Here is a 23697-nt window from a genome sequence, read left to right as displayed (position 1 = left end):
GTTGTGTGTCTGATTGACATAGTGTTTGAGTGCTTTTGACATGTCATTGATTGTATGTAGTATGTTGTGGTGAATGTTGTGAGCCTGAGCAGAAGGGACAATAGCTGCTGCAGGCGGACCAGAGATTCATGCCAATTGTTTTGTTTATTTGATGACCCATTGTGCAGGCAATAAAAGCTGCTTCATCCACCATCCTGAGAGTGTCCCAATCCCTTCAGTACCGCCAAACACAAATTAATAATTTTTAACAAAGACAGATAAGAAGAACAGGGAACATTCCATCGCGAGTGAAGCGAGCAAGCGGAAAAAAAATTGGCCTCCTCAATTCTGGAAGTCACCAGCCTCCACTGATTCCCACGTGTGTGTATGTGTGTGTTATCATCGTAAACTTTGTAAAAAAACAAAACATACAACTTCAAAATTCACATTTTCTTAAACATTTTTATTCAATGTGTTTTAGATCTCTCGAAGAGCCAATCAAGCAACATCTAGTACCAGTTATCCATGATGCGCCTCATGGACATGAACCTCATGTTGTTGTGGCCATGGCACATCTGACTGAAGTTCCTGTACTCGCCGGGCCTCATGTACCACTGCCTGCCCATGTAGTTGGGCTGCTCGTACATGAGCCAGTGGCCGTCCATCACGTTGCAGGACATGCAGTTGTTCATCTGGTAGCGGTCCATGATGTTGTCACAGTCGTCCATCATCTCGTGCATCTGACCTCCGAAGCTCTCCCTCTCATAGATCTTCATCCTGTAGTTGCCCCTGTGCTGCAATGGGATCAGGAAGACATGGGTTTAGTGGGAGGATAGATAGATAGATAGATAGATTGATAGATAGATAGATAGATGGTTGTATGGACTTACCATGGGGATGTAACGGCAGGAACTCATGTTCCAGTTGAACATGTTGTTGTAGTCGGAGTACTCGCCCTTCCTGAAGAACCACTGGTTGCCCATGTAGTTGTTGCGCTCATAGGCCATCCAGCAGCCGTTGTGCACCCTGCAGGACTGGCAGCGGCTCATGTAGGAGGACATGTCGGAACAGTCGCTCATACAGTCGTAGGAGCGGCCGCCGAAGTTCCTCTCCTCGTAGAAGGTGATCTTTCCCATGTTCATGTTGGAAGTCATGTTGCTAGTGGTGGTGGTTAGCTGTTGGGAAGCCCTCCATTTTATACCTGTGGGACCAGGGGCCTCTGCCATTGTTTGGAGAGAGAGAGAGGCTCTGAGTCAGCGACTAGCCTTGTGTACCCATCAACCTAGCTACCTACCTATCTACCTACCCACCCACCTACCCACACACCCACCCATTCAACTATCTATCTATCTACAGTATCTATCCATCCATCCATCCATCCATTCATCCATCTATCCATCTATCCATCTATCCATCTATCCATCCATCCATTCATCCATCTATCCATCTATCCATCTATCCATCTATCCATCTATCCATCTATCCATCTATCCATCTATCCATCTATCTACAACTGGAAGCATAGAGAGAGAGAACTGTGTGTGTGTACATGCATTCCCACGTGTGTGTATGTGTGTGTTATCCATCTATCCATCCATCCATCCATCCATCTTTCCATTGTATCAATCAATCAATCAATCTATCTATCTATCTACTGCATCGATCTATCTATCTATCTAAAAAATAAATAAAATGAAATAGAAGCAAATAGACAATAGAAGCAAAAAAAGCAATGGGGGGGTGAGCGAGAAGCATGTCTACTGTCATTCTACAACTGGAAGCATAGAGAGAGAGAGAGAACTGTGTGTGTGTACATGCATTCCCACGTGTGTGTATGTGTCTGGTATCCATCTATCCATCCATCCATCCATCCATCTTTCCATTGTATCAATCAATCAATCAATCTATCTATCTATCTACTGCATCGAACTATCTATCTATCTATCTATCTATCTATCTATCTATCTATCTATCTATCTATCTATCTATCTATCTATCTATCTATCTATCTATCTATCTATCTATTGTAGTTGCAAATAAGAATCTTCGCGGAATACCAGAATGACATCAGATACAGGTCTTTATTGTCATAACAAAGGAGTTGAACTGATCTTCATACAATCATACATAGTGTTCAATGCATTTTCATCAGATGTTCTCGAACCTCCCACTATCGTATTGGTTGTCACAGGGCCTAAACGTATTGATTGGTTATTCTCTTCAGATGCCTCCTACTTCCTGTTATAGACTGTTGTCTAAACGGAGGGCAACAAGTTGTCACAAGTCATTTTCCATCAGTCACCCATTCATCCAATTTTGATATCAAGCCTTGTGACAGGTGAACAGTGACCTTTGAAATGTTTTCTATCTATCTGTCTATCTATCTGTCTATCTATCTATCTATCTATCTATATATCCTTCTATCCTTCTATCGGTCTGTCTGTCTGTCTAAGTTGAGGGTGCCAATCATTTTGTCTACTCCATTTTTGGAGTTCTGTGTGGAATGATGTCAGATTTGGCTTTTTTTCTCCATTTTTTTGTGTCGTTCTAATACAAACAAAATAAATAAACATGTGAATATGAAAGTATTTGTAATAGAAAGCATTTTCAGGGAGAAGTGGGGGCATTACCTGACAGAAGTGCGGGGTGCCAATAGTTTTGGTCATGACTGTATATGCATTATCCTAACAGATTATGGGCCGGTTTCACAGACAAGGCTTAAGCCTAGTCCTAGACTAAAAAACATCTTCAATGGAGATTTTACATTGAAAGTGTGATTTAGTCCAGGACTAGTCTTAAGCCTTGTCTCTGAAACCGGCCCAATGTGTATTGCATCCACCTCACTACTATCTCTATGCGGAGTTCCTCTTTCTGTGTTTCCGCTGTATTAACTGTGGGTCACTCAACGTGGCATTTCCAGCCCAGTTGAAAGGCTTAGGGAGGCTATTCATTGGTAAATATTAAATAGACTGCACTTATATAGCGCCTTTATCCAAAGCGCTTTACAACGGCCTCTCATTCACCCATTCACACAGAAATTCACACACCAATGGCGGCAAGCTACCATGCAAGACGCCGGCCCACTCACTTGGGAGCAAATTGGGGTTCAGTGTCTTGCCCAAGGACACTTCAACATGTCGCCAGCCGGAGCTCGAACCGCCGATCTGCCGACTTTGCAATCATTAGACGGCAGCTCTACCTCCTGCGCCACAGCCTCCCCACAGTCAAACATTGGTTAACCATAATACCGTCTGTCCATGTTAGGTCCATGGTGGTCTGTATAGAATGATGAAGAGGATTCTAGGGGAGCATTTATAAACAACTGAAAGATATTGAAATGTTAAAAAATTATCTAAACGATGTCTGTTTGCAGTTAAAACTGTCTCTGAAAAAGGAGACGATTCCACCTCCTTTCTTATGGGATCTAACAACATCGAAGGTTCTAAAATGGGATGGGGGGGGGGCTGACCCAATAAGAATTGGTGCCTTCTTATCTTTTTCTAACCAAGTTTCAGTAATAAATAAGAAATTAAGTTCATAGGAGGTAATCAAGTCTTTGATTAATAGAGATTTCTTAGCTAAAGATCTAGCATTGACAACTGCTAGCTAGAGTGGTTTTGTGTTTGGTCTCTGTGTCGGCTGTGAGTGGCAGAGTACAGGGATTATATCTGAGACCGTAATGTTAGGAAGACAGTCGATATGTAATTTTTCTTAGGCCTTTGGAGTTATGCCAGCTCGCCGCTCCATGTCTTGTTCCGTGCGTTTTGACCGGCGCCTCTGACTCTTATCTCTGCGTTGTTTAGTCATACAAGCCCAAGGCTCAGGCCTGTTTGTTGCTAATGATGCTAACGAAGACTTCAGTTGGCTGCTTTTCAGTGATTTTGCAGACGGATAATTCACCTGTCCAGTGAATTTTGCAGCTGTAAACTGCCTCGTCAGCTTTGGGAAGTGTGAATTTTGATCGTAATCCTCTTCAAAGGCTTGCGTGGGTGGAGAACCATTAGTGTAGCGATTACAGCAGAAAAATAATAATAAAAATAAATAGAAGCAAATAGAAAATAGAAGCAAAAAAAGCAATGGGGGGGTGAGCGAGAAGCATGTCTACTGTCATTCTACAACTGGAAGCATAGAGAGAGATAGCGAGTGTGAGAGAGAGAGAGAGAGAGAACTGTGTGTGTGTGTACATGCATTCCCACGTGTGTGTATGTGTGTGTTATCATCGTACACTTTTTAAAAAAAACAAAACATACTTCAAAATTCACATTTAAAAAAAAAACTTTATTCAATGTGTTTTAGATCTCTCGAAGAGCCAATCAAGCAACATCTAGTACCAGTTATCCATGATGCGCCTCATGGACATGAACCTCATGTTGTTGTGGCCGTGGCACATCTGACTGAAGTTCCTGTACTCGCCGGGCCTCATGTACCACTGCCTGCCCATATAGTTGGGCTGCTCGTACATGAGCCAGTGGCCGTCCATCACATTGCAGGACATGCAGTTGTTCATCTGGTAGCGGTCCATGATGTTGTCACAGTCGTCCATCATCTCATGCATCTGACCTCCGAAGCTCTCCCTCTCATAGATCTTCATCCTGTAGTTGCCCCTGTGCTGCAATGGGATCAGGAAGACATGGGTTTAGTGGGAGGATGGATAGATAGATAGATAGATAGATAGATAGATAGATAGATAGACAGACAGATAGACAGACAGACAGACAGACAGACAGACAGACAGACAGACAGACAGACAGACAGACAGACAGACAGATAGACAGATAGATAGATACAGTAGATGGTTGTATGGACATACCATGGGGATGTAACGGCAGGAACTCATGTTCCAGTTGAACATGTTGTTGTAGTCGGAGTACTCGCCCTTCCTGAAGAACCACTGGTTGCCCATGTAGTTGTTGCGCTCATAGGCCATCCAGCAGCCGTTGTGCACCCTGCAGGACTGGCAGCGGCTCATGTAGGAGGACATGTCGGAACAGTCGCTCATACAGTCGTAGGAGCGGCCGCCGAAGTTCCTCTCCTCGTAGAAGGTGATCTTTCCCATGTTCATGTTGGAAGTCATGTTGCTAGTGGTGGTTAGCTGTTGGGAAGCCCTCCATTTTATACCTGTGGGACCAGGGGCCTCTGCCATTGTTTGGAGAGAGAGAGAGGCTCTGAGTCAGCGACTAGCCTTGTGTACCCATCCACCTAGCTACCTATCTACCTACCCACCCACCTACCCACACACCCACCCATTCAACTATCTATCTATCTATCTATCCATCCATCCATCCATCCATTCATCCATCTATCCATCTATCCATCTATCCATCTATCCATCTATCCATCTATCCATCCATCCATCCATCTCTCCATTGTATCAATCAATCTATCTATCTACTGCATCGATCTATCTATCTATATACAGTATCTATCTATCTATCTGTCTATCTATCTATCTATCTATCTATCTATCTATCTATCTATCTATCTATCTATCTATCTATCTATCTATCATAGTATTCATACAATCATACATAGTGTTCAATGCATTTTCATCAGATGTTCTCGAACCTCCCACTATCGTATTGGTTGTCACAGGGCCTAAACGTATTGATTGGTTATTCTCTTCAGATGCCTCCTACTTCCTGTTATAGACTGTTGTCTAAACGGAGGGCAACAAGTTGTCACAAGTCATTTTCCATCAGTCACCCATTCATCCAATGTTGATATCAAGCCTTGTGACAGCTGAACAGTGACCTTTGAAATGTTTTCTATAGATCTGTCTATCTGTCTATCTGTCTATCTGTCTGTCTATCTATCTATCTATCTATCTATCTATCTATCTATCTATCTATCTATCTATCTATCTATATCCTTCTATCCTTGTATCGGTCTGTCTGTCTAAGTTGAGGGTGCCAATCATTTTGTCTACTCCATTTTTGGAGTTCTGTTTGGAATGATGTCAGATTTGGCTTTTTTTCTAAAATGTTTTGTGTCGTTCCAATGCAAACAAAAGAAATAAACATGTGAATATGAAAGTATTTGTAATAGAAAGCATTTTCAGGGAGAAGTGGGGCCATTACCTGACAGAAGTGCAGGGGTGCCAATAGTTTTGGTCATGACTGTATATGCATTATCCTAACAGATAATGTGTATTGCATCCACCTCACTACTATCTCTATGGGGGGTTCCTCTTTCTGTGTTTACGCTGTATTAACTGTGGGTCACTCAACGTGGCATTTCCAGCCCAGTTGAAAGGCTTAGGGAGGCTATTCATTGGTAAATGGTAAATGGACTGCACTGCCTTTATCCAAAGCGCTTTACAACGGCCTCTCATTCACCCATTCAGACAGACATTCACACACCAATGGCGGCAAGCTCCCATGCAAGACGCCGGCCCACTCACTGGGAGCAAATTGGGGTTCAGTGTCTTGCCCAAGGACACTTCAACATGTCGCCAGCCGGAGCTCGAACCGCCGATCTGCCGACCTTGCAATCACCTCCTGCGCCACAGCCTCCCCACAGTCAAACATTGGTTAACCATAATACCGTCTGTCCATGTTAGGTCCATGGTGGTCTGTATAGAATGATGAAGAGGATTCTAGGGGAGCATTTATAAACAACTGAAAGATATTGAAATGTAAAAAAAAATGATCTAAACGATGTCTGTTTGCAGTTAAAACTGTTAGAACAGCTTCTACCCCAGGGCCATCCAGGCCCTGAACACAGCAAAGACCTAGGTTCTGGGCCCTGGACAGTCTGGACGGATTGATGGCAGCTGCTGGACTGAAAAAATCAGGTGTAGTGCTGAGGCACAAATATGTACATTTCAAGCCTGCAAACTGCGACACTTTAAATAAATGTGCAGTAACACTATGTGCAATATGACAACCCTAGTCGTCTATCTGTACAGTATAGTATAGTGGATAGTGTACATAGCCTTTATTTATGTAAACCAGCTCCTTCCCTTCTTGTGTTTTTGTAACTTTTTTTTTTTCTTCTTTTTTCTTTCCTAACACCAGGGGAGCCACCCCTCCTAAATTTCGTTGTTTGGTACCTGTACTATAGCAATGACAATAAAGACCATTCATTCATTCATTCATTCATTCTGAAAAAGGAGACGATTCCACCTCCTTTATTATGGGATCTAACAACATCGAAGGTTCTAAAATGGGATGGGGGGGGGGGGCTGACCCAATAAGAATTGGTGCCTTGTTATCTTTTTCTAACCAAGTTTCAGTAATAAATAAGAAATTAAGTTCATAGGAGGTAATCAAGTCTTTGATTAATAGAGATTTCTTAGCTAAAGATCTAGCATTGACAACTGCTAGCTAGAGTGGTTTTGTGTTTGGTCTCTGTGTCGGCTGTGAGTGGCAGAGTACAGGGATTATATCTGAGACCGTAATGTTAGGAAGACAGTCGATATGTAATTTTTCTTAGGCCTTTGGAGTTATGCCAGCTCGCCGCTCCACGTCTTGTTCCGTGCGTTTTGACCGGCGCCTCTGACTCTTATCTCGGCGTTGTTTAGTCATACAAGCCCAAGGCTCAGGCCTGCTTGTTGCTAATGATGCTAACGAAGACTTCAGTTGGCTGCTTTTCAGTAATTTTGCAGACGGATAATTCACCTGTCCAGTGAATTTTGCAGCTGTAAACTGCCTCGTCAGCTTTGGGAAGTGTGAATTTTGATCTTAATCCTCTTCAAAGGCTTGCGTGGGTGGAGAACCATTAGTGTAGCGATTACAGCAGAATAAAAATAAATAATAATAAAAATAAATAGAAGCAAATAGAAAATAGAAGCAAAAAAAGCAATGGGGGGGTGAGCGAGAAGCATGTCTACTGTCATCCTACAACTAGAAGCATAGAGAGAGAGAGTGAGTGTGAGAGAGAGAGTGAGTGTGAGAGAGAGAGAGAACTGTGTGTGTGTGTACATGCATTCCCACGTGTGTGTATGTGTGTGTTATCATCGTACACTTTTAAAAAAAACAAAACATACTTCAAAATTCACATTTAAAAAAAAAACTTTATTCAATGTGTTTTAGATCTCTCGAAGAGCCAATCAAGCAACATCTAGTACCAGTTATCCATGATGCGCCTCATGGACATGAACCTCATGTTGTTGTGGCCGTGGCACATCTGACTGAAGTTCCTGTACTCGCCGGGCCTCATGTACCACTGCCTGCCCATATAGTTGGGCTGCTCGTACATGAGCCAGTGGCCGTCCATCACGTTGCAGGACATGCAGTTGTTCATCTGGTAGCGGTCCATGATGTTGTCACAGTCGTCCATCATCTCGTGCATCTGACCTCCGAAGCTCTCCCTCTCATAGATCTTCATCCTGTAGTTGCCCCTGTGCTGCAATGGGATCAGGAAGACATGGGTTTAGTGGGAGGATAGATATATAGATAGATAGATAGATAGATAGATAGATAGATAGATAGATAGATAGATAGATAGATAGATTGATAGATAGATAGATAGATGGTTGTATGGACTTACCATGGGGATGTAACGGCAGGAACTCATGTTCCAGTTGAACATGTTGTTGTAGTCGGAGTACTCGCCCTTCCTGAAGAACCACTGGTTGCCCATGTAGTTGTTGCGCTCATAGGCCATCCAGCAGCCGTTGTGCACCCTGCAGGACTGGCAGCGGCTCATGTAGGAGGACATGTCGGAACAGTCGCTCATACAGTCGTAGGAGCGGCCGCCGAAGTTCCTCTCCTCGTAGAAGGTGATCTTACCCATGTTCATGTTGGAAGTCATGTTGCTAGTGGTGGTTAGCTGTTGGGAAGCCCTCCATTTTATACCTGTGGGACCAGGGGCCTCTACCATTGTTTGGAGAGAGAAAGAGGCTCTGAGTCAGCGACTAGCCTTATCACCCACCCATTTACGATGACTCGTTGGTTGACCCGTCAAAGGGGGTCAAAGGGGTGGGGCCTTTCTGCCACATGTTAGTATTCATTAATTGTCCATGCTGTAATCTCTACTGTGTAATTATCCCAGGTCAGTGTCTACAGTGTAATTGTCCCAGGTTAGTGTCTACAGTGTAATTGTCCCAGGTCAGTGTCTACAGCGGAGGGATCCAGCTGAGTCCTGAACCATGGACTCGGCTAGGACCTCAAAACCCAAAGCCCAAAGCCCAAGCGTGAGCACAAGCGAATCATAATCACTATGGTGCTGAGAGTTTCCTCCATGGTGCCCAAACTATCTTTTATGTACATGGCACAGATGTACAGTGCCTTGCAAAAGTATTCACCCCCCTTGGCTTTTTACCTATTTTATTACATTACAACCTGTAATAAAAAATAAAATAAAAATCTGAATTTTATTTGATTAATCTGCACAAAATAGTGTTAGTTTTTAAATGAAATGAGAAATATATATATATAAAAAAAGAATAAAAAAAAATAAAGAACTGAAAATTGGCATGTGCATATGTATTCACCCCCTTTGTTATGAAGCCCCTAAAAACTTCTGGTGCAACCAATTACCTTCAGAAGTCACATAATTAGTGAAATGAAGTCCACTTGTATGCAATCTAAGTGTCACATGATCTGTCAGTATATATACACCTTTTCTGAAAGGCCCCAGAGGCTGCAACACCTAAGCAAGAGGCACCACCAACCAAACACTGCCATGAACACCAAGGAACTCTCCAAACAAGTCAGAGACAAAGTTGTTGAGAAGTACAAGTCAGGGTTGGGTTGGGCCTCGTACAGGTCAGTCAGAGTACTACGTCAGATCGTGTTTGATCACGCGAGATTTCTGGCTTGGGGAACGAGACTCTAGATTGTCGTAACGATAATCTTTATGTATGTGGGGTGCTGAAATGGGAATATCGGCACAAACAATACGATCAAGGCTGTTCAATCCATGATTTTTTATCTTCATGTGTGGGGTGTCTCAGATAAAAAATCTGTTAAGATTTAGAAAATCCTCATGTACCAGGCTTTAGCTGAGGTGCTGAAGCTGAAGAGTATCAAATAGAGTGAAAAAAAAATCCTGCATGCACACACTCAAATCTGTGTTTATTGCAAGCTTTCAGTCATAGACCTTCAAGCATAAGGCAGTGACAAGTGAATGCAGTGGTGTGAGTTCAAACAACATCACTTGATTAGCCAATGCACAACACCTGTGTCATATCTTACCTAGTGGCTAGGCATCGGTTTCATGAACACTTATGGAATACCACTAGGTGAAATATTTGACAGGTGTTGTGCATTGGCTAATCAAGTGTTGTTGTTTGAACCCTTTACATCACTGCCTGGTGTAAGTGGCCTGTAAACAGTTACCGTCAAAACGGGTGTTTGGCATTTCATAACTGTGGCATGATATTCACGAGGAAAACATCAAAGGGTTAGATTAGAGAACAGTTCAGCTTGTCTGACGCTATGCTAGCTGTTTATAAGCAGACAGACAGGTAGAGTGTAACTTTGACTCCAGGGCAGACAGGTAGAGAGAGTAACTTTGACTCCAGGGCAGACAGGTAGAGGGGGTGGATCTGCTGTAGAGGAGCAGCTGGTTGTGGTTGTGAAACCCAGTTAAATCCTGTATTATGGTGTGTGTTTTTCCCAAGAAAATCTTTGTGTTTTGCATTCTGAGTTGGTTGAGACTGGGGACAGCCTTGACTAACAGCATTTTGTAAAATAAACTGCATTAACTACTGTGCTCCCAAAGTGTAGAGGCTAACATGCAGTGTGTTCAATGAGCACTCACTGAATCAGGATTCTATGAGACTCATACAAGGTTAACAAATAAAAGCTAAACAAAAGTGTGCAATACAGCGTCTGTTCTGTACTCCAATAAAGAAATAACAGTGTACTGCTTAACTACTTTTATTAGATTCAGTGGGGAATAAAACATTGGCATAAGTGCTGTACATCAACTGACTCAATTTCAGTTAGAATACATTCAACAAGTTGTGGGGGGGGGCATCATGAGGTATTGTCACATTAAGCAATTTGAGAATGTTGAGTAGATTAAACACCACAGAAGTAGTAGAAAGTAGAAATGCTTCTCACCTAACACACTGTTTTCTCCTGACAGGATCCCTGCTTGTCCTCTACAAACACCGGCCCAGTCACAGTGTAAGTCAGAGCCCTCCAGTTAATCACATTGCCTGGGCTGTAGTCTACATTATCTGTGAACTGCTGAATCTCACAAGGAGACAGGACACGGTTCCACACATGCACGTCAGTGATCTGCCCAACAAATGACTGGTCCTTCTGAAAGCGCCCCCCATAGGAGTCTTGGTCCTGACCCAGGACAATTATGGGAGCACCATCAAACTTTCTATCCCCAGTGTAGCCCTGCTTCCGTGTGCTGGGCTTCCCATTGGTCCACAGTTGAACGAGCCCATTGGTGGAGTCCCAGGTCCCACACACTGACATGCACACGTTGAGCTCATCTGGCAGCCACTTATTATACTTGACAACTTTATCCATGACCGCCAGTTGCAGGTTCCCAACCTCTTTTCCCTTGATCAGCAGCAGGTTGTTGAAGCTTTTTTTAGAGGACATGGAGAACAGACCATAGGCTCGCCGCAGGTCTGTGAAATACCTTCAGGAAGAGGTTCATAAATATAGAACAAGAGTTAGAAGAGTTAGAACAAGAACTGTTTAATATAACTACAGATCCACCATACAGACACAAGGTCAACGTCAGTCAAGGTGTTTTGAGTTGTCTTAACTTGACGACAGAAGTAGTATTGAACACTACATTACCTGAGACATAAGGTCACAGAGCCAGGGGTCTCTCCTATTGGTGTCAGCTTCACGTGCGCAGTGTTCGTTTCTTGTGTAAATGTAAACACTTTACCTGTGAGATCTGGTCAGAAAAACAGGCTTTAGTCCATCAAATAAAAACAAAACATTCAAAGCACATTCGGAATTGTAATGTTAGTACTGCCTGAAGAGATTTCCAGTGCATACACAAATGTAAATGGTATGTACTTCCAGGTATGCGTGTAGTGCCATATGAATACTGATCGTATGTCAAATGAGAGTTAATGTTCAAAGTAAATCAACAGGAGGTTCAGATGTCTCACCTTGAGGCTCGGCCCAGCACATGGTGAACATGACCAGCACCACAAAGAGTCTCTCCATCTGTTCACAATACATCAACAGCAATGTTTACAACAAATATGACATTAGGGTTTCAGTGTACATGCAAGTATACACTTTAAATGGGTTTGTATTCTCCTTGAATGCATTCTCTTCAATTGCAAGTGTATGGCATTAACACCGTATGTCATGCTAGAGAACCTACCTTGTCTACTGAACGGCAGTAGCTTAGTTGATCCAGAAGATGTCTTGTTTAGTTCCTATGATGTCTGGTCTCTCCTGTCCTTTTTATTGTGATCAGTGGAACAGAGAAGTGGCTCCTCCTTATCTGTGAGTCCCTAGGAGGAGGCCCAGGTGTGGCATGTGGGGCTAACGAGCCTGCAGTTCTCTTCCCTGGGCCATCTGCCTGATACGGGAATGCGGGGCAGCTGTGCATGGTTATCAATATACCCGCTACTCTGTGGGTCACTACAATATGTAATGAACTGGATATTTGTTTTTTTACATGTGATGTTTATTTATTTAGTATATTTTTGTTGTTGTTGGGACTGGTTTCGGGTCCCTTATGGGCACCATGTTATGGGGTGGAGTGTGATGGTCAGCTGAATGATGTACCTGTATGATTGCACTGACAGCCTGTGACTGTGAACCTGGCCGGACCCTGCCCTTCTACCTGAGTTTGAGTATGATGCTGCCCAAATAAACGTTGTTGTTTAGTGCCGTACGCTTTCGTGGTATTATATTGTGTGAATTATCATCTGTATGTTGTTTTCTTTCACTCGACTAACCGCCGAGATAATACTTGAGACATGTACTTCCGTAAACTCTTTTTTTTTTTTTTTTTTACAATATCGGACCGACAGTCCCACATATAGCGGCTATAATGTCGGAATAGAGAATCTACCTCCACCTAAAGAATGCTTATTGTACTTGTATCCATGTTGAGAGTGAATGACACAGGGACAGACAATCAGGCAGCAAGGTGCACCGAAGCGAACTGACGCTGAACCCCTCATATAGGGCTTTCACACCGGCAAAGAACCGTGCCGGTTCGCGTTCGCGTTTGGGAAAAAAAAAAGTTTGTATCCAATGTTAGGGGGCCCCTTAGTGGCTGGGGCCCCCCCGCGGTGCATCGCTTGCGGGCCCGTCCGCTACACCACTGCCCTGTACTCTGCCACTCACAGCCGACACAGAGACCAAACACAAAACCACTCTAACCACTTTTATCTTCCTTCTTTTTTTTTCTGATTTTATCCCTTTTTCACCCAATTTGGTATCCAATTGCACCCAACCTAGCATCCAATTATCCCCTGCCTATTGAGTAGGATCCGCCGCGGCAGCCCCAGAGGAGATAGCCAGGCAGACTAGCTGTCTGGCTCCTCGAGCCCGACACCGTTACTCCAGCACCAGACGGGGGCGGTGTTGCGCGACGGATCCTTGTCCGGAAATAGTCCTATACCCCCCTTGGGAGCGGCCGCTCAATATGCCGCTCCCTGTGAGCCCCGGCCATATCCGGGTCTGGCGAGACCGGGATTCGATCCCAGTCCCCGGTGGGCAGCTTGCACTAGAGGCTAATGCTTAGACCGCTGCGCCACTGCGGGGGTTGGGATTCTCCTGTATTTTACCTTTATTTCCCGCTGTGCTCCCGTTTAAATATTTTCCCATAAATCTCCCGTTTTTTTTACCTATAATATAAGATAATTTAACACTTAATTGTTGGACAATCTCAATGTTGACAGGTATGGTATAACTATAGCTGTCCCAGTGACTAACACTGACAGGTATTGACAGCTGATAGCTGTCAATCTAGAGGGGGAGTGGTTGGGGGTGGGGTTGACCAGCTATTGTTACCGCCCATTACCTGCCTGTGTGAAGGTGTGAAAAAGTAAAACATCTTTGAACGCCGTTTTCTCAGGATTTAGTTTTCAGGGTTAACAAGTTTCAAATACTCATGTCGTCTTCAATTTTTCCCCAATTTCTATGTATGACACATCATTTGAAAGCTTACAATATGTAGTTTAAGAATATGTAAAAAACAGAAAAATTACTTTGCCCCCTCCATGATCATTCCACCACATCGCGTCACATATTATCATAATAATTATGGCCACGAAGTACGTTTTTTTTTATGATCTCCCTCTTGACTATGAGCAGCAGGGTCACCTTTATTTGACCGTAGCAGCACAGAGGACGGAACTTTCCTGGTACGTCAGGACATTTCCGTGTTTCCGCACGGTAAATAATATTGGCAGCACCAAAATGGCGACCTCCTTGCTTCGGTTAGGACGACTGGGGTCTCTCAAGGTAATGACTCGTTAAACGTCTCAAATGTGTTGCTCTTTACTTACATTGTCATTCTTTCTCTCACGGACAATATTAGAGTTTAGATTCTGAATCAATGAAACCATTCAAATGAACTCCAGTGTGTCCGTCCTGATTGACCCTAGCACTTTCATCTGCGGTGTGTGACAGTGACAGCTAGTGTGCACACATCTCACTGGCTAAAGGGAAGAGATAACATTTTGTGACGTTAGAAATTAGAATTATAAGGTTCTATCTCCATTTCTGTCAAAATTGAGTTTTTTTTTTTACATAATCTGACCCATTTGGTGTTTATTAATGCCTGTGTGGTGTTATTTTTAAAATGTTGACATTTTTTAGTTAGTTATTCATAAAATACAAAGGTTCCATCTCACAAAACATAATGGAATGTGAAAACTTTGATGCTCAATATCTCTGAACTGCCCTAAACGGAGATAGAACCTTATAGTTCTAAGCTCACGACTTGTCAGTGAGGTTGAGTAGTTGAGACGTAAATCACTTACTGCTTTACTTGTAAAATCTACAAAGAAAATATATATATTCATGCATGTTTTACTCTCGTGCAGTGTCTCCAGCTGGAGAGCTTGGGCATTTTGAGGAGCCCCTCTGTCTCAGCATTCTGCACCCAGGCGAAGGAGCCCAAGTCACCAGCTAAGAAGGCGAAGAGTAAGACCATTCCCTTCAGTTGTTTAACTTGTTTCTCATTGTCGATTTTCCTTCCAGCATCACAATTGGATTATTTCCGCACACAATTCCCAGATTATCATGTGATTTATTGTCAGTCTAAATTGTGCCAAATAAATTCAGTAAGTGATTTTGTCTTTCAGTCAGCCAGCTGCTGGGAAACCAGAGCTATGTGAAGTCTTAACTTTTCCCCCCCCCCTCTATAGCTCATTCTTATATACGAGGTTATTGACACCGATTGGAAATCGAAGACTGGCTACACTTCAAGAGTTGGGAATTTGGCCTTTACACTCTACACTCCCAACAGATTGGATTTGAAATCAGACAATTACGCTGATTCTCAGCTTTAATTCAATGTTGTTTTTTATTCAGATTGGTTTCACCATATAGAAATGACATCCTTTTTATACAGCCCTCCTAGTTTAGGGCACCAAAAGTATTATTATCTGTAAATTATCTGAAACCTTAGACTTGCCAAAAATCAACAGTTTGGATCATCATCCAAAAGAGAGAAAACACTGGTGAGCTCAGCAATCGCAAGCAGGCTCATAGACCAAGTAATACAGTAGACGACCGAAGAATGTTCACCATGATTGAGAAAACCCCCCAAATAAGTCCCACAGATCTGGAAGACTCTCCAGGAGGTAGGTGTGAATGTGTCACCCACTACCATCCACAGAAGACTTCACTAGCAGGACTACATAGGCTACACTGCAAGTCCAAAACTGCATGGTGTGACTACAGTTAGCTAAAGAGTACCTAAAAGAGCCTGCAGAGTTCTGGAAAAAGATCTTGCGGACAGATGAGACTAACATGCACCAGAGTGATGGCAAGTGTAACGTGTGGATATAAAAGGAACTGCCTAAAATCCACGGCATACCAGCTCATCTGTGAGGTGGTATGCTGCCACTGTAACTGGTTCACTTGTCTTCGTTGATCATGTATCTGCTGACGGCAGCAGCAGAATTAATTCTGAAGTGTAGAGAAACATCTTGTCTGCTGAAGTTCAAGAAAATGCTTACAATCTCATTGGACGGTGCTTCATACTGCCAAAGCAATTGTGGAGTATTTCAGGGCCAAGAAATGGAAAGTGTGAGAGTGGCCAATGCAATCTCGAGATTTAAATCCAATTGAACATAAATACAATTTCCTGAAGAGGCGACTCAAGGCAAAGACCTCAAAACAAAACCTCAAAACAACAGATGGCTCCAATACAGGCCTGGCAGAGCATCACCACAGAAGATACCCAGTGTCTGATGGGGTGAATGGGTCGCAGACTTCAAGCAGTTAAAGGATTTTAATCGAAATGCTAAACATGATTGTTTTTTGGTGCCCAGAAATAGGGGGGCTATGTATACAAAACGTTGAAATTTCTAAATGGTGAAACCAATCTGAAGGCAGTGTTCCTAAAGTGGAACAAAACGTGGCCAAATCTGTGATCTTTTATGCTTCTGCAATCTAAGATAGATAGATAGATAGATAGATAGACTTTATTTGTCATTGTTACAGTACAGGTACCAAACAACGAAATTTAGGAGGGGAGGCTCCCCTGGTGTTTAAGAAAGGAAAAAGAAACACATTTTGGAAAAAGCATAGATGCATAAAATCACAAGAAGATAAAGAGCTGGTTTACATCATACATAAGGTTTTCTTCTTCAGCTATACTTCTTAATTTTAATGAAATGTATGTTGGGCAATCCTCTCTTTTTTAACAGTCAAATCACTTTAATAATATGGAATGCAAATATCAGATTTGACTATTATCGTTGTGGGCCCTAGGAGGTGAGTTCTCTGTAATCTTTGGTATTCATAGTTTTCACTTGTTTATTGATACACAAGCCTCACGATTCTCCTACTTCTTATGATGTCATAATTTCTGTTGAGTCTCACTCTGTCCCATTTACCATTCCCTCAGCCTTAGAGGCCCCGGACGAGAGGGCTTCTCTCCTTGCCTACAAGACCGCTGTTGCCTTCCCAGTTAAGCTCTCAGCCCCTGGATTTTCCCCAGCACAAGCTCTAGGTGAAACAGTACCAGTGGCTAGCCCCGTCACTGCTGAATCAATAGTAGCTGCTGCTGCTGCTGCAGCACAACCAGCCTCAACGTCCACCCCCCCAAGCCAGGCTGCAGCGGCTGAAGAGCCAGCTACCAAGGAGGTCACTGTTGAAGCCACTGCTAGTCCAGTTGTCGATGCAGCTCCTCCAGTCGTAGAGTCTTCTGAGCCTGCACTAGTGTCTGAGAGTGTTGTAGAGTCTGTTGCCAGTGAACCTGTAGTAGAAGCCGCAGCCCCAGTTGCAGAAATTGTTGCCAGCGAACCTGTAGTAGAGGCCGCAGCCCCAGTTGCAGAAGCTGTTGCCATTGAACCTGTAGTAGAGGCCGCAGCCCCAGTTGCAGAAGCCATTGCCAGCGAACCTGTAGTAGAAGCCGCAGCCCCAGTTGCAGAAACTGTTGCCAGTGAAACTGTAGTAGAAGCCGCAGCCCCAGTTGCTGAAGCTGTTGCCAGCGAACCTGTAGTAGAGGCCGCAGCACCAGTTGCAGAGACCGTTGCCAGCGAAGTTGCCCCCCCAGCTGAAGCAGTGACAGCAGAGGCCCCCGCTACGCAAGAGGTAGTTGACGCTGCCCCAGTTGTCTCTGATACTGCAGCCCCCGTTGTTGATGCAGCGCCGCCTGTGGTCGATGCCGCCGCTGAAGTTGTGGATGCAGCCCCACTCATGGTCGATGCCGCCGCTGAAGTTGTGGATGCAGCCCCACCCGTCGCCGAGGCTGCAACGGAGCTTGCCGCTGCGGAGCCTGCCGTCACTGCTGCTGGTGCCGAAGCTCCTGTGCCAAAATACATTCCAGTCGCAGCCTCAGCTGACCCAGTTGTAGCCTCCGCCGCCTCCACCGGAGCCCCGTCGGCTGACGAAATGGCCGCCTCCTCTTCCTCATCCAGTGACTCTGACTCCGACTCCGACTCCGACTCAGATTCCGATGACGAAAAGGTGAAGGACGTTAAGGTGAAGACGGAAGCCACCACAAAGGAAGATGTGGTCGTCAAAGCTACAGGAGAAGTGAAGGACCAGGTCAGTGATGCTGAGCAGGAGGTTGTGGCGCCCGCAGCACCGTCTGAAGCCATTCTCGCAGCCACTCCTGTTGAAGCTGTACAAGAAGCCGCCGCCCCTGCAGTGACTCTGGAGGCCGCCGCTCCCGAGGTTGTTGTTGAGGAAGCAGTTGCACCAGAAGCCGCGGCAGAAGTTGTCGTCAGTGAGGATGCCCAAGCGGCCGCCCCAGAAGTTGTGAGCGCTGAGCTCGTTGACCCCGCACCCGTCCTAGAAGCAGCCCCAGCCGAAGCTACCCTGGAGGTCGCCCCGGAAGCTGCCCCAACTGTGAGCTCTGAGGAGCTGGTAGACTCCGCCCCGGAGATCTCTGCTGCTGCCACAGAGGAGGTCGTAGCAGCAGAAGCTGCCCCAGAGGTTGAAGTGACCGCTCCAGAAGTCGCAGTGGAGGCTGCTGCAGAAGCCACCCCAGAGGTCGTTCCAGAAGCTGTGGTAGAAGCTGCCCCGGAGGCCCAAGCAGCTGCAGAGGAAGTATCTGATGCAGCTCCCATAGAGGCTGCCTCTGCCCCAGAAGTTGAAGTTGCTGCCGAGGCCCCAGTAGAAGCCACACCTGTAGAAGATGCCGTAGCTGAAACCCCCGTGGAGGCTGCGGCTGAAGCCCCTGTAGAGTCTGTAGTGGCGGAAGCTGAGGCCGCTGTAGTTGAGGCTCCAGTGGAGGCTGCCCCCGTGGAGGCTGTAGCTGAGGCTGCCCCAGCTGAAGCCGCTGTGGAGGCCGTTGAGGCTGTAGCTGAAGCTGCCCCCGTGGAGGCCGCTGCTGCAGAGGAGCTTGTAGACCCCGCCGCCGTCGTAGCAGAAGCTGCGCATGCTGAAGCTGCCGCTGCAGAAGAGCTTGTAGACACCGCCCCAGTAGTGGCTGAAGCTGCAGGCGAGGAGCTGATGGCTGAGGCCGAACCGGTCGAGGCGTCTGAGGGTATACACCACCCACACCCCCCCCTTAAAACCTTCTCTCTCTCCTCTGTGGATCTTTTTCAACCACAGACGGTCATATTTCTTCCTCAATTTTGTTCTTCGTAACTTGTACTGTTAAATCTTAAAGCTCTGTAAACTACCACACATACGTGCTATTTGCTTTAGCTATAGCTTTATTAAATGTTTTTATGGATTTATTTTACCCCCCCATTTGCTGTAAGCTCTTGCTATTCATAAAGCTAAGTAAAAGCAGCTCTTGCTATTCAGAATGCTACGTAAAAGTAGCCCTCTCATTTCACATGTCATAATGCTTTCATTTGGCTAATTCAGCCATGTGCATGGTTGCATGCCTGTCACCTCAGCCCTGCTTGCTTGCCTTGCACTTCCCTCTCTTCACATGCGCCCAGGGTCTGGACACAGATTAAATCTAGTCCATTTCTTGGAGATTCTCCTATGAACGTTGACTTTATCTGTGTCCAGGGCACGCCCCTCTGGGTTCCCAGAGTGCATTTGGTGTCTGCTGCATTTGGGTCTTTTTTTTTGTTTGTTTTGTATTTGCCATGCCTGAGCTGCTGTGTTGACTCTGCCGTGTGCCTTGTCTATTAGTGGAGGCTGGTGGAGGTAGAAATCCAAGGATGCGCCCCCCATTGTAATCCATGGAATGAAGTGAAGAAGAATGGCATCAAACATGTGTTTTAATACCATTCCCTCATGCCATGCATTACAATGAGACAGATTTCTGCCTTCCTTGTTGTCTCTATTTCGCCACCCACACCATCACACCATTACTGTGAATGTTTGGAGGAGGATATATGCATGGTATTTGCCTGGCTCACGTTGGAATCTTCACACACAGACAGCACATAACTAATCCAGCTCACACTTCCTCCCTCCCCCTCACTCTTCTATGACTCCGGATCCCACCAGGGAGAGCACACTCTCTCTTACTCTCTCTTCACCATTTTGTATCACTTTCTCTCTCTGTCCATAATCCATCTCCTCCACTCCCAATGGTGTCATGTATTTATTTGTTTAATTGGTATTATGATACGATGCTCTTTTTGTTTTTTGACATTTGTATTTGGGTACGTTTGCTAATGTCATGCTAAGCTAATGGTTACAGTGTACATGCTTACGGTACTGTATGGTTACAGTGTAAAGCTAATGGTAATGTATGGTTACAGTGTATAAGCTAAAGTGTACAAGCTAATGCTAAGGTTACCTGCCCTCCCCTCCCCGTTGACTCCAGTCTGAAGAACAGAAGCCCGGAGGGTTTGAGATCGAAACAACCTTTGTCGTTAATATTGTCACCACTCATTGGTTTCCTCTCCCTACTTTTCTCTCTCACTATATCTTTCACTTTGGAACCTTGGGGATACGCATGTCATTAATTAATGAAAATGTTTGAATATGCTCATGATTTTTTTCGATGTGGAAGGTTTCATTGTATTTATCCTCTGAAAAGACTGAATGTTCATTTGCGGTGTGAATTTGACCGTTTTTGCAGCCTGTTGTTTTAAATTTGTGCGTTTTTCCCATAACTTAAAGTTAGTCACATTTTAGTTTGTTAAAAACAGACAATTTTTCTTTGTGGATGACAGAAGCCCCTTTCAACAGTTGCATTATTTGCAGGAAATATATGATGAATTTGGTCTCATATCGGCTTTCTGCCCAATATAATTTCTCGAGCCTGCTTATTGGCTGTAAGCTGATTACGCTTTCCTTTGCACCCCCACCTGACCCAAAGAGATCAGTAACCACTCCAGACAGAAGCCCCTAAGGCCAACCATTCACACCAACTCTGTCCCCTATCTCTGTAGGGGAGGGAGGGGGGGGGACAGCCTTATCCACTAAAGGAAATGCCCTACTATAAACTACTGTTGTTAAACGTGTGAATATTTAAATCGGCCCCCTTTTGAAAGTCTTCCTTCTCAAACAGACAGCTGAGTCACACTCGTGGGCACCACTTCTCCTCACCAATAGCATGGCTTTATTTTCCAACAGTAAATAATTTCAACCTGTGAAAGCGATTCATATAGTGTGCTGTTGTTCTATTGGCAGTGGAAAGGGTATAGAATAGGACTTACAGGAAACAAATGGAAATCCCTAACAAAACAAACCATCTATTTTAATGTTGTTTGTGTCAGGTGGAGGTTCATAGTTGGTAATATGCCTGTTCTACGTCTGTAACCCCTGTCTTTCTGTCCCGTCTGCCCCTTCAGAGGCTGCAGTGGCTGCAGCACCCCCCCCTGAGCCCGAGCCCGAGCCTTTCGACAACAGCACTTACAGGAACCAGGAGCACCACCAGTACCACTCCTACACCTTCGCCGACATGGACCGGGACATGGCCAAGTACAGGCTGCCCCAGCCCTCCTCCGGCAGAGCCCCAGCACTCAGGCACTGAGACAGCCTGGACCAACCCGACCCCCCCCCCCCCCCCCCCCCCAAGGCTGAGCATGACCCCCAGGCATGACACCCCAGCCTGGACCCAACACCTCCCTGAGATACCCTCCCTGTCTTGTGCGTCTTTTAGAATTATTATGTCCCACATGATTATGTTCTGTTCTACAATCCCTCTTGACGTGAAAAAATTCTGCTATTAAAAGATATTCTATTAATCTACACAGAAGTGAGCTTTTGGAGTCTCTCTTTGTCTTTCTTGTCCAAGTCCAATTATAGTGTTTCTGTGAGGGTTTTGTCTCATGTATAGGGACGGGGGGGGGAGGGGGGCGAGGGGGGTACACTGCCGTTCTTTCTTTGTGTTGTTGCCGTTTTGTGCCTTAGGGGGCTCGTTTGAATAGTGCTGAGCACGCAAGTGTTTTTAATCTGCATTCTATTTTAATGATTCTGTCTTTAGACTCGGAGCCTGTACAGTGCATATCATTAGTCTGGCCTAATTATCCTCGCAGCACAATACATAAAATAAGAGACGGGATGTTCTTCTCTCTTTGTGGGGGGAAGATCCTGGCTCTTGGTAGTAACAACGCAAAGAAGGTATGACTGTCTTTCACTGACGAAGGTGCTTCATTGAACTGTTGTGTATTAAGTGAAAAGGGGATTTAGGTTAGGCATGCCATGAACGCAATCAGCAGGGTGCCTACCGCTTCGACTCTGGGGGGGCGAGAACAAGGCGCACTCTGACGTCACGTCTCCTCCCCCTTTCATGAATATTCATGAGCGAAACGGCCTGCGTGTCCTTGCGCGATGACGCCACGCGACAACTGCGCGTCCCGATTGCTGCAGCCGCTTGTCAGTGTGACGAAGATTGGCACTCAGGTAAGCTGTCACTCAAAATCTTCTTTTTCCGTTCCCTATCAATCAAACAATCTGGGCCGCACACTTAATGCCCGGGGCAAAGGGCCAGGGACGTAAGCGAAGCCCGGGGAACGTTTAGTTTAGTTTAGCAGTGTTAGCTGTTGTGTTAGGGCACAGAGCGAAATCTAATTCGAGGAAAAAAAATATGTCGGCGTTTTGGAGGGGGGGGGGAGAGTTACAGGATTGTGGAAAAGCAAAGCGAGGGCTAAAGCTAGGAGCAAGGCCCCATGCTCTACCCCGGTGCTCCAGCTAGGGAGGGTGGGATAGGATAGGCAGCTGTCCCTCGCTTGATTGATTGACTGTTTTTGTGGGGCATGATTTTTTTTTAAACTAAGTACAATAAATAAATAAAAATATTTATAAATAGTTAACAATATTGTTAAACAGATGTATAAACACGTGCATGTTCCAACGAAGCTACTGTTATAAGATGATGCACCTTTTTTTATCCCAGTAAATTAGCCAGCTGTGTTTCGTTTCCTCCATGCTATCATTGCGGCTAAGTAGGCTAACTGGGGGTGCTAGGTGGCTAAATATGGCGCTGCGTGCTACACACATGCTAACTTAACATGAAGAAGGCTGTAGCCGGCTAATAGGCTAGTTTAGCATCGGTGTGATGTTGAAAGCACCAGGTTTAAAAATGGTTTTCTGTCCCAGCGAGATATAGATATTTACCGACTTTAAATCTTTACCCCCAAAAAGAGTTACGGTACTCAGCGACCTTGCAGTAGTCTTCTTTATTTCACCATACCGTAATAACCTTAACGTTGCATTTTCTGTAAAGCAAGAATTGCAGAATCGACAAGCTTGCGAGTTGGTGGTGTTACATTCCCATAAACTTTGTTGCTTGAAAAGCCAGTGTCGTTTTTTTGTGTGATGCCGCCAGAATTGAAGCGAGACAGACAGACAGACAGTCGTGGTGGGTGTGTGTGTCTGTGTGTTGGTGTTGGTGTGTGTGTCTGTGTGTGTTGGTGTGTGTGTGAGATTTGACGGGTGGTAAACGGGCATGTTTGATCTCAATCGTGTCCCCGTCTGTCAATGACATGATGATGGACACAACGACGCTGACAATCACGACCACACATAATGATTGACAGACAGCCCACCAGAATAGACGTGTTATAACTGTCTTAATATAACATGCAAGTTCAGTGCCACTGCGCAGAGTAAACACAACGTTTAATATAACCGTTATTTCACGATTGAGAGGCTTATTTAATGTTATTGTGTGTGCAAAATCTTTAATTCTGATGGTTATTACTTAAAGTGCATGTACAATTTTTGCTGAACAAATTACATTTCCTATGTCTTTCTCCTGGGCAATTTAGAAGCATTATTATGC

At 44.8% G+C, this 23697-nt stretch overlaps 5 protein-coding genes across 5 annotated transcripts; 1 reads left to right on the top strand and 4 right to left on the bottom strand.

Moving 5' to 3' along the window:
* Window positions 1-488: 488 nt before the first annotated feature.
* Window positions 489-1133, bottom strand: LOC308161415 (gamma-crystallin M2-like; the record flags this gene model as incomplete). Its single annotated transcript, XM_080535431.1, has 2 exons — window positions 489-773; window positions 870-1133. 2 exons carry the CDS (start codon window positions 1131-1133, stop codon window positions 489-491), a joined length of 549 nt encoding a protein of 182 aa, XP_080391557.1.
* Window positions 1134-4303: 3170 nt separating this feature from the next.
* Window positions 4304-5053, bottom strand: LOC308161416 (gamma-crystallin M2-like; the record flags this gene model as incomplete). Its single annotated transcript, XM_080535432.1, has 2 exons — window positions 4304-4588; window positions 4790-5053. 2 exons carry the CDS (start codon window positions 5051-5053, stop codon window positions 4304-4306), a joined length of 549 nt encoding a protein of 182 aa, XP_080391558.1.
* Window positions 5054-8040: 2987 nt separating this feature from the next.
* On the bottom strand, window positions 8041-8733 carry LOC308161414 (gamma-crystallin M2-like; the record flags this gene model as incomplete). Its single annotated transcript, XM_080535430.1, has 2 exons — window positions 8041-8325; window positions 8470-8733. 2 exons carry the CDS (start codon window positions 8731-8733, stop codon window positions 8041-8043), a joined length of 549 nt encoding a protein of 182 aa, XP_080391556.1.
* A 2258-nt stretch (window positions 8734-10991) lies between these two features.
* LOC308162839 (C-reactive protein-like) lies at window positions 10992-12074 on the bottom strand (the record flags this gene model as incomplete). Its single annotated transcript, XM_080536979.1, has 2 exons — window positions 10992-11518; window positions 12017-12074. 2 exons carry the CDS (start codon window positions 12072-12074, stop codon window positions 10992-10994), a joined length of 585 nt encoding a protein of 194 aa, XP_080393105.1.
* A 2203-nt stretch (window positions 12075-14277) lies between these two features.
* LOC308161412 (uncharacterized protein) lies at window positions 14278-21657 on the top strand. The gene is made up of 4 exons (XM_080535428.1): window positions 14278-14336; window positions 14921-15020; window positions 16954-19041; window positions 21263-21657. The coding sequence occupies exons 1-4, from the start codon at window positions 14292-14294 to the stop codon at window positions 21442-21444; spliced, it is 2415 nt and encodes an 804-aa protein (XP_080391554.1). The 5' UTR covers window positions 14278-14291; the 3' UTR covers window positions 21445-21657.
* The last annotated feature ends 2040 nt before the right edge of the window (window positions 21658-23697 follow it).

Source organism: Nansenia antarctica (genome assembly GCF_963989245.1).
Source record: "Nansenia antarctica genome assembly, chromosome: 7".
NCBI classification, from domain to species: domain Eukaryota; kingdom Metazoa; phylum Chordata; class Actinopteri; order Argentiniformes; family Microstomatidae; genus Nansenia; species Nansenia antarctica.
Note: the sequence above shows the minus strand (reverse complement) of the source record. Positions and strands in the feature narration are given on the sequence as shown.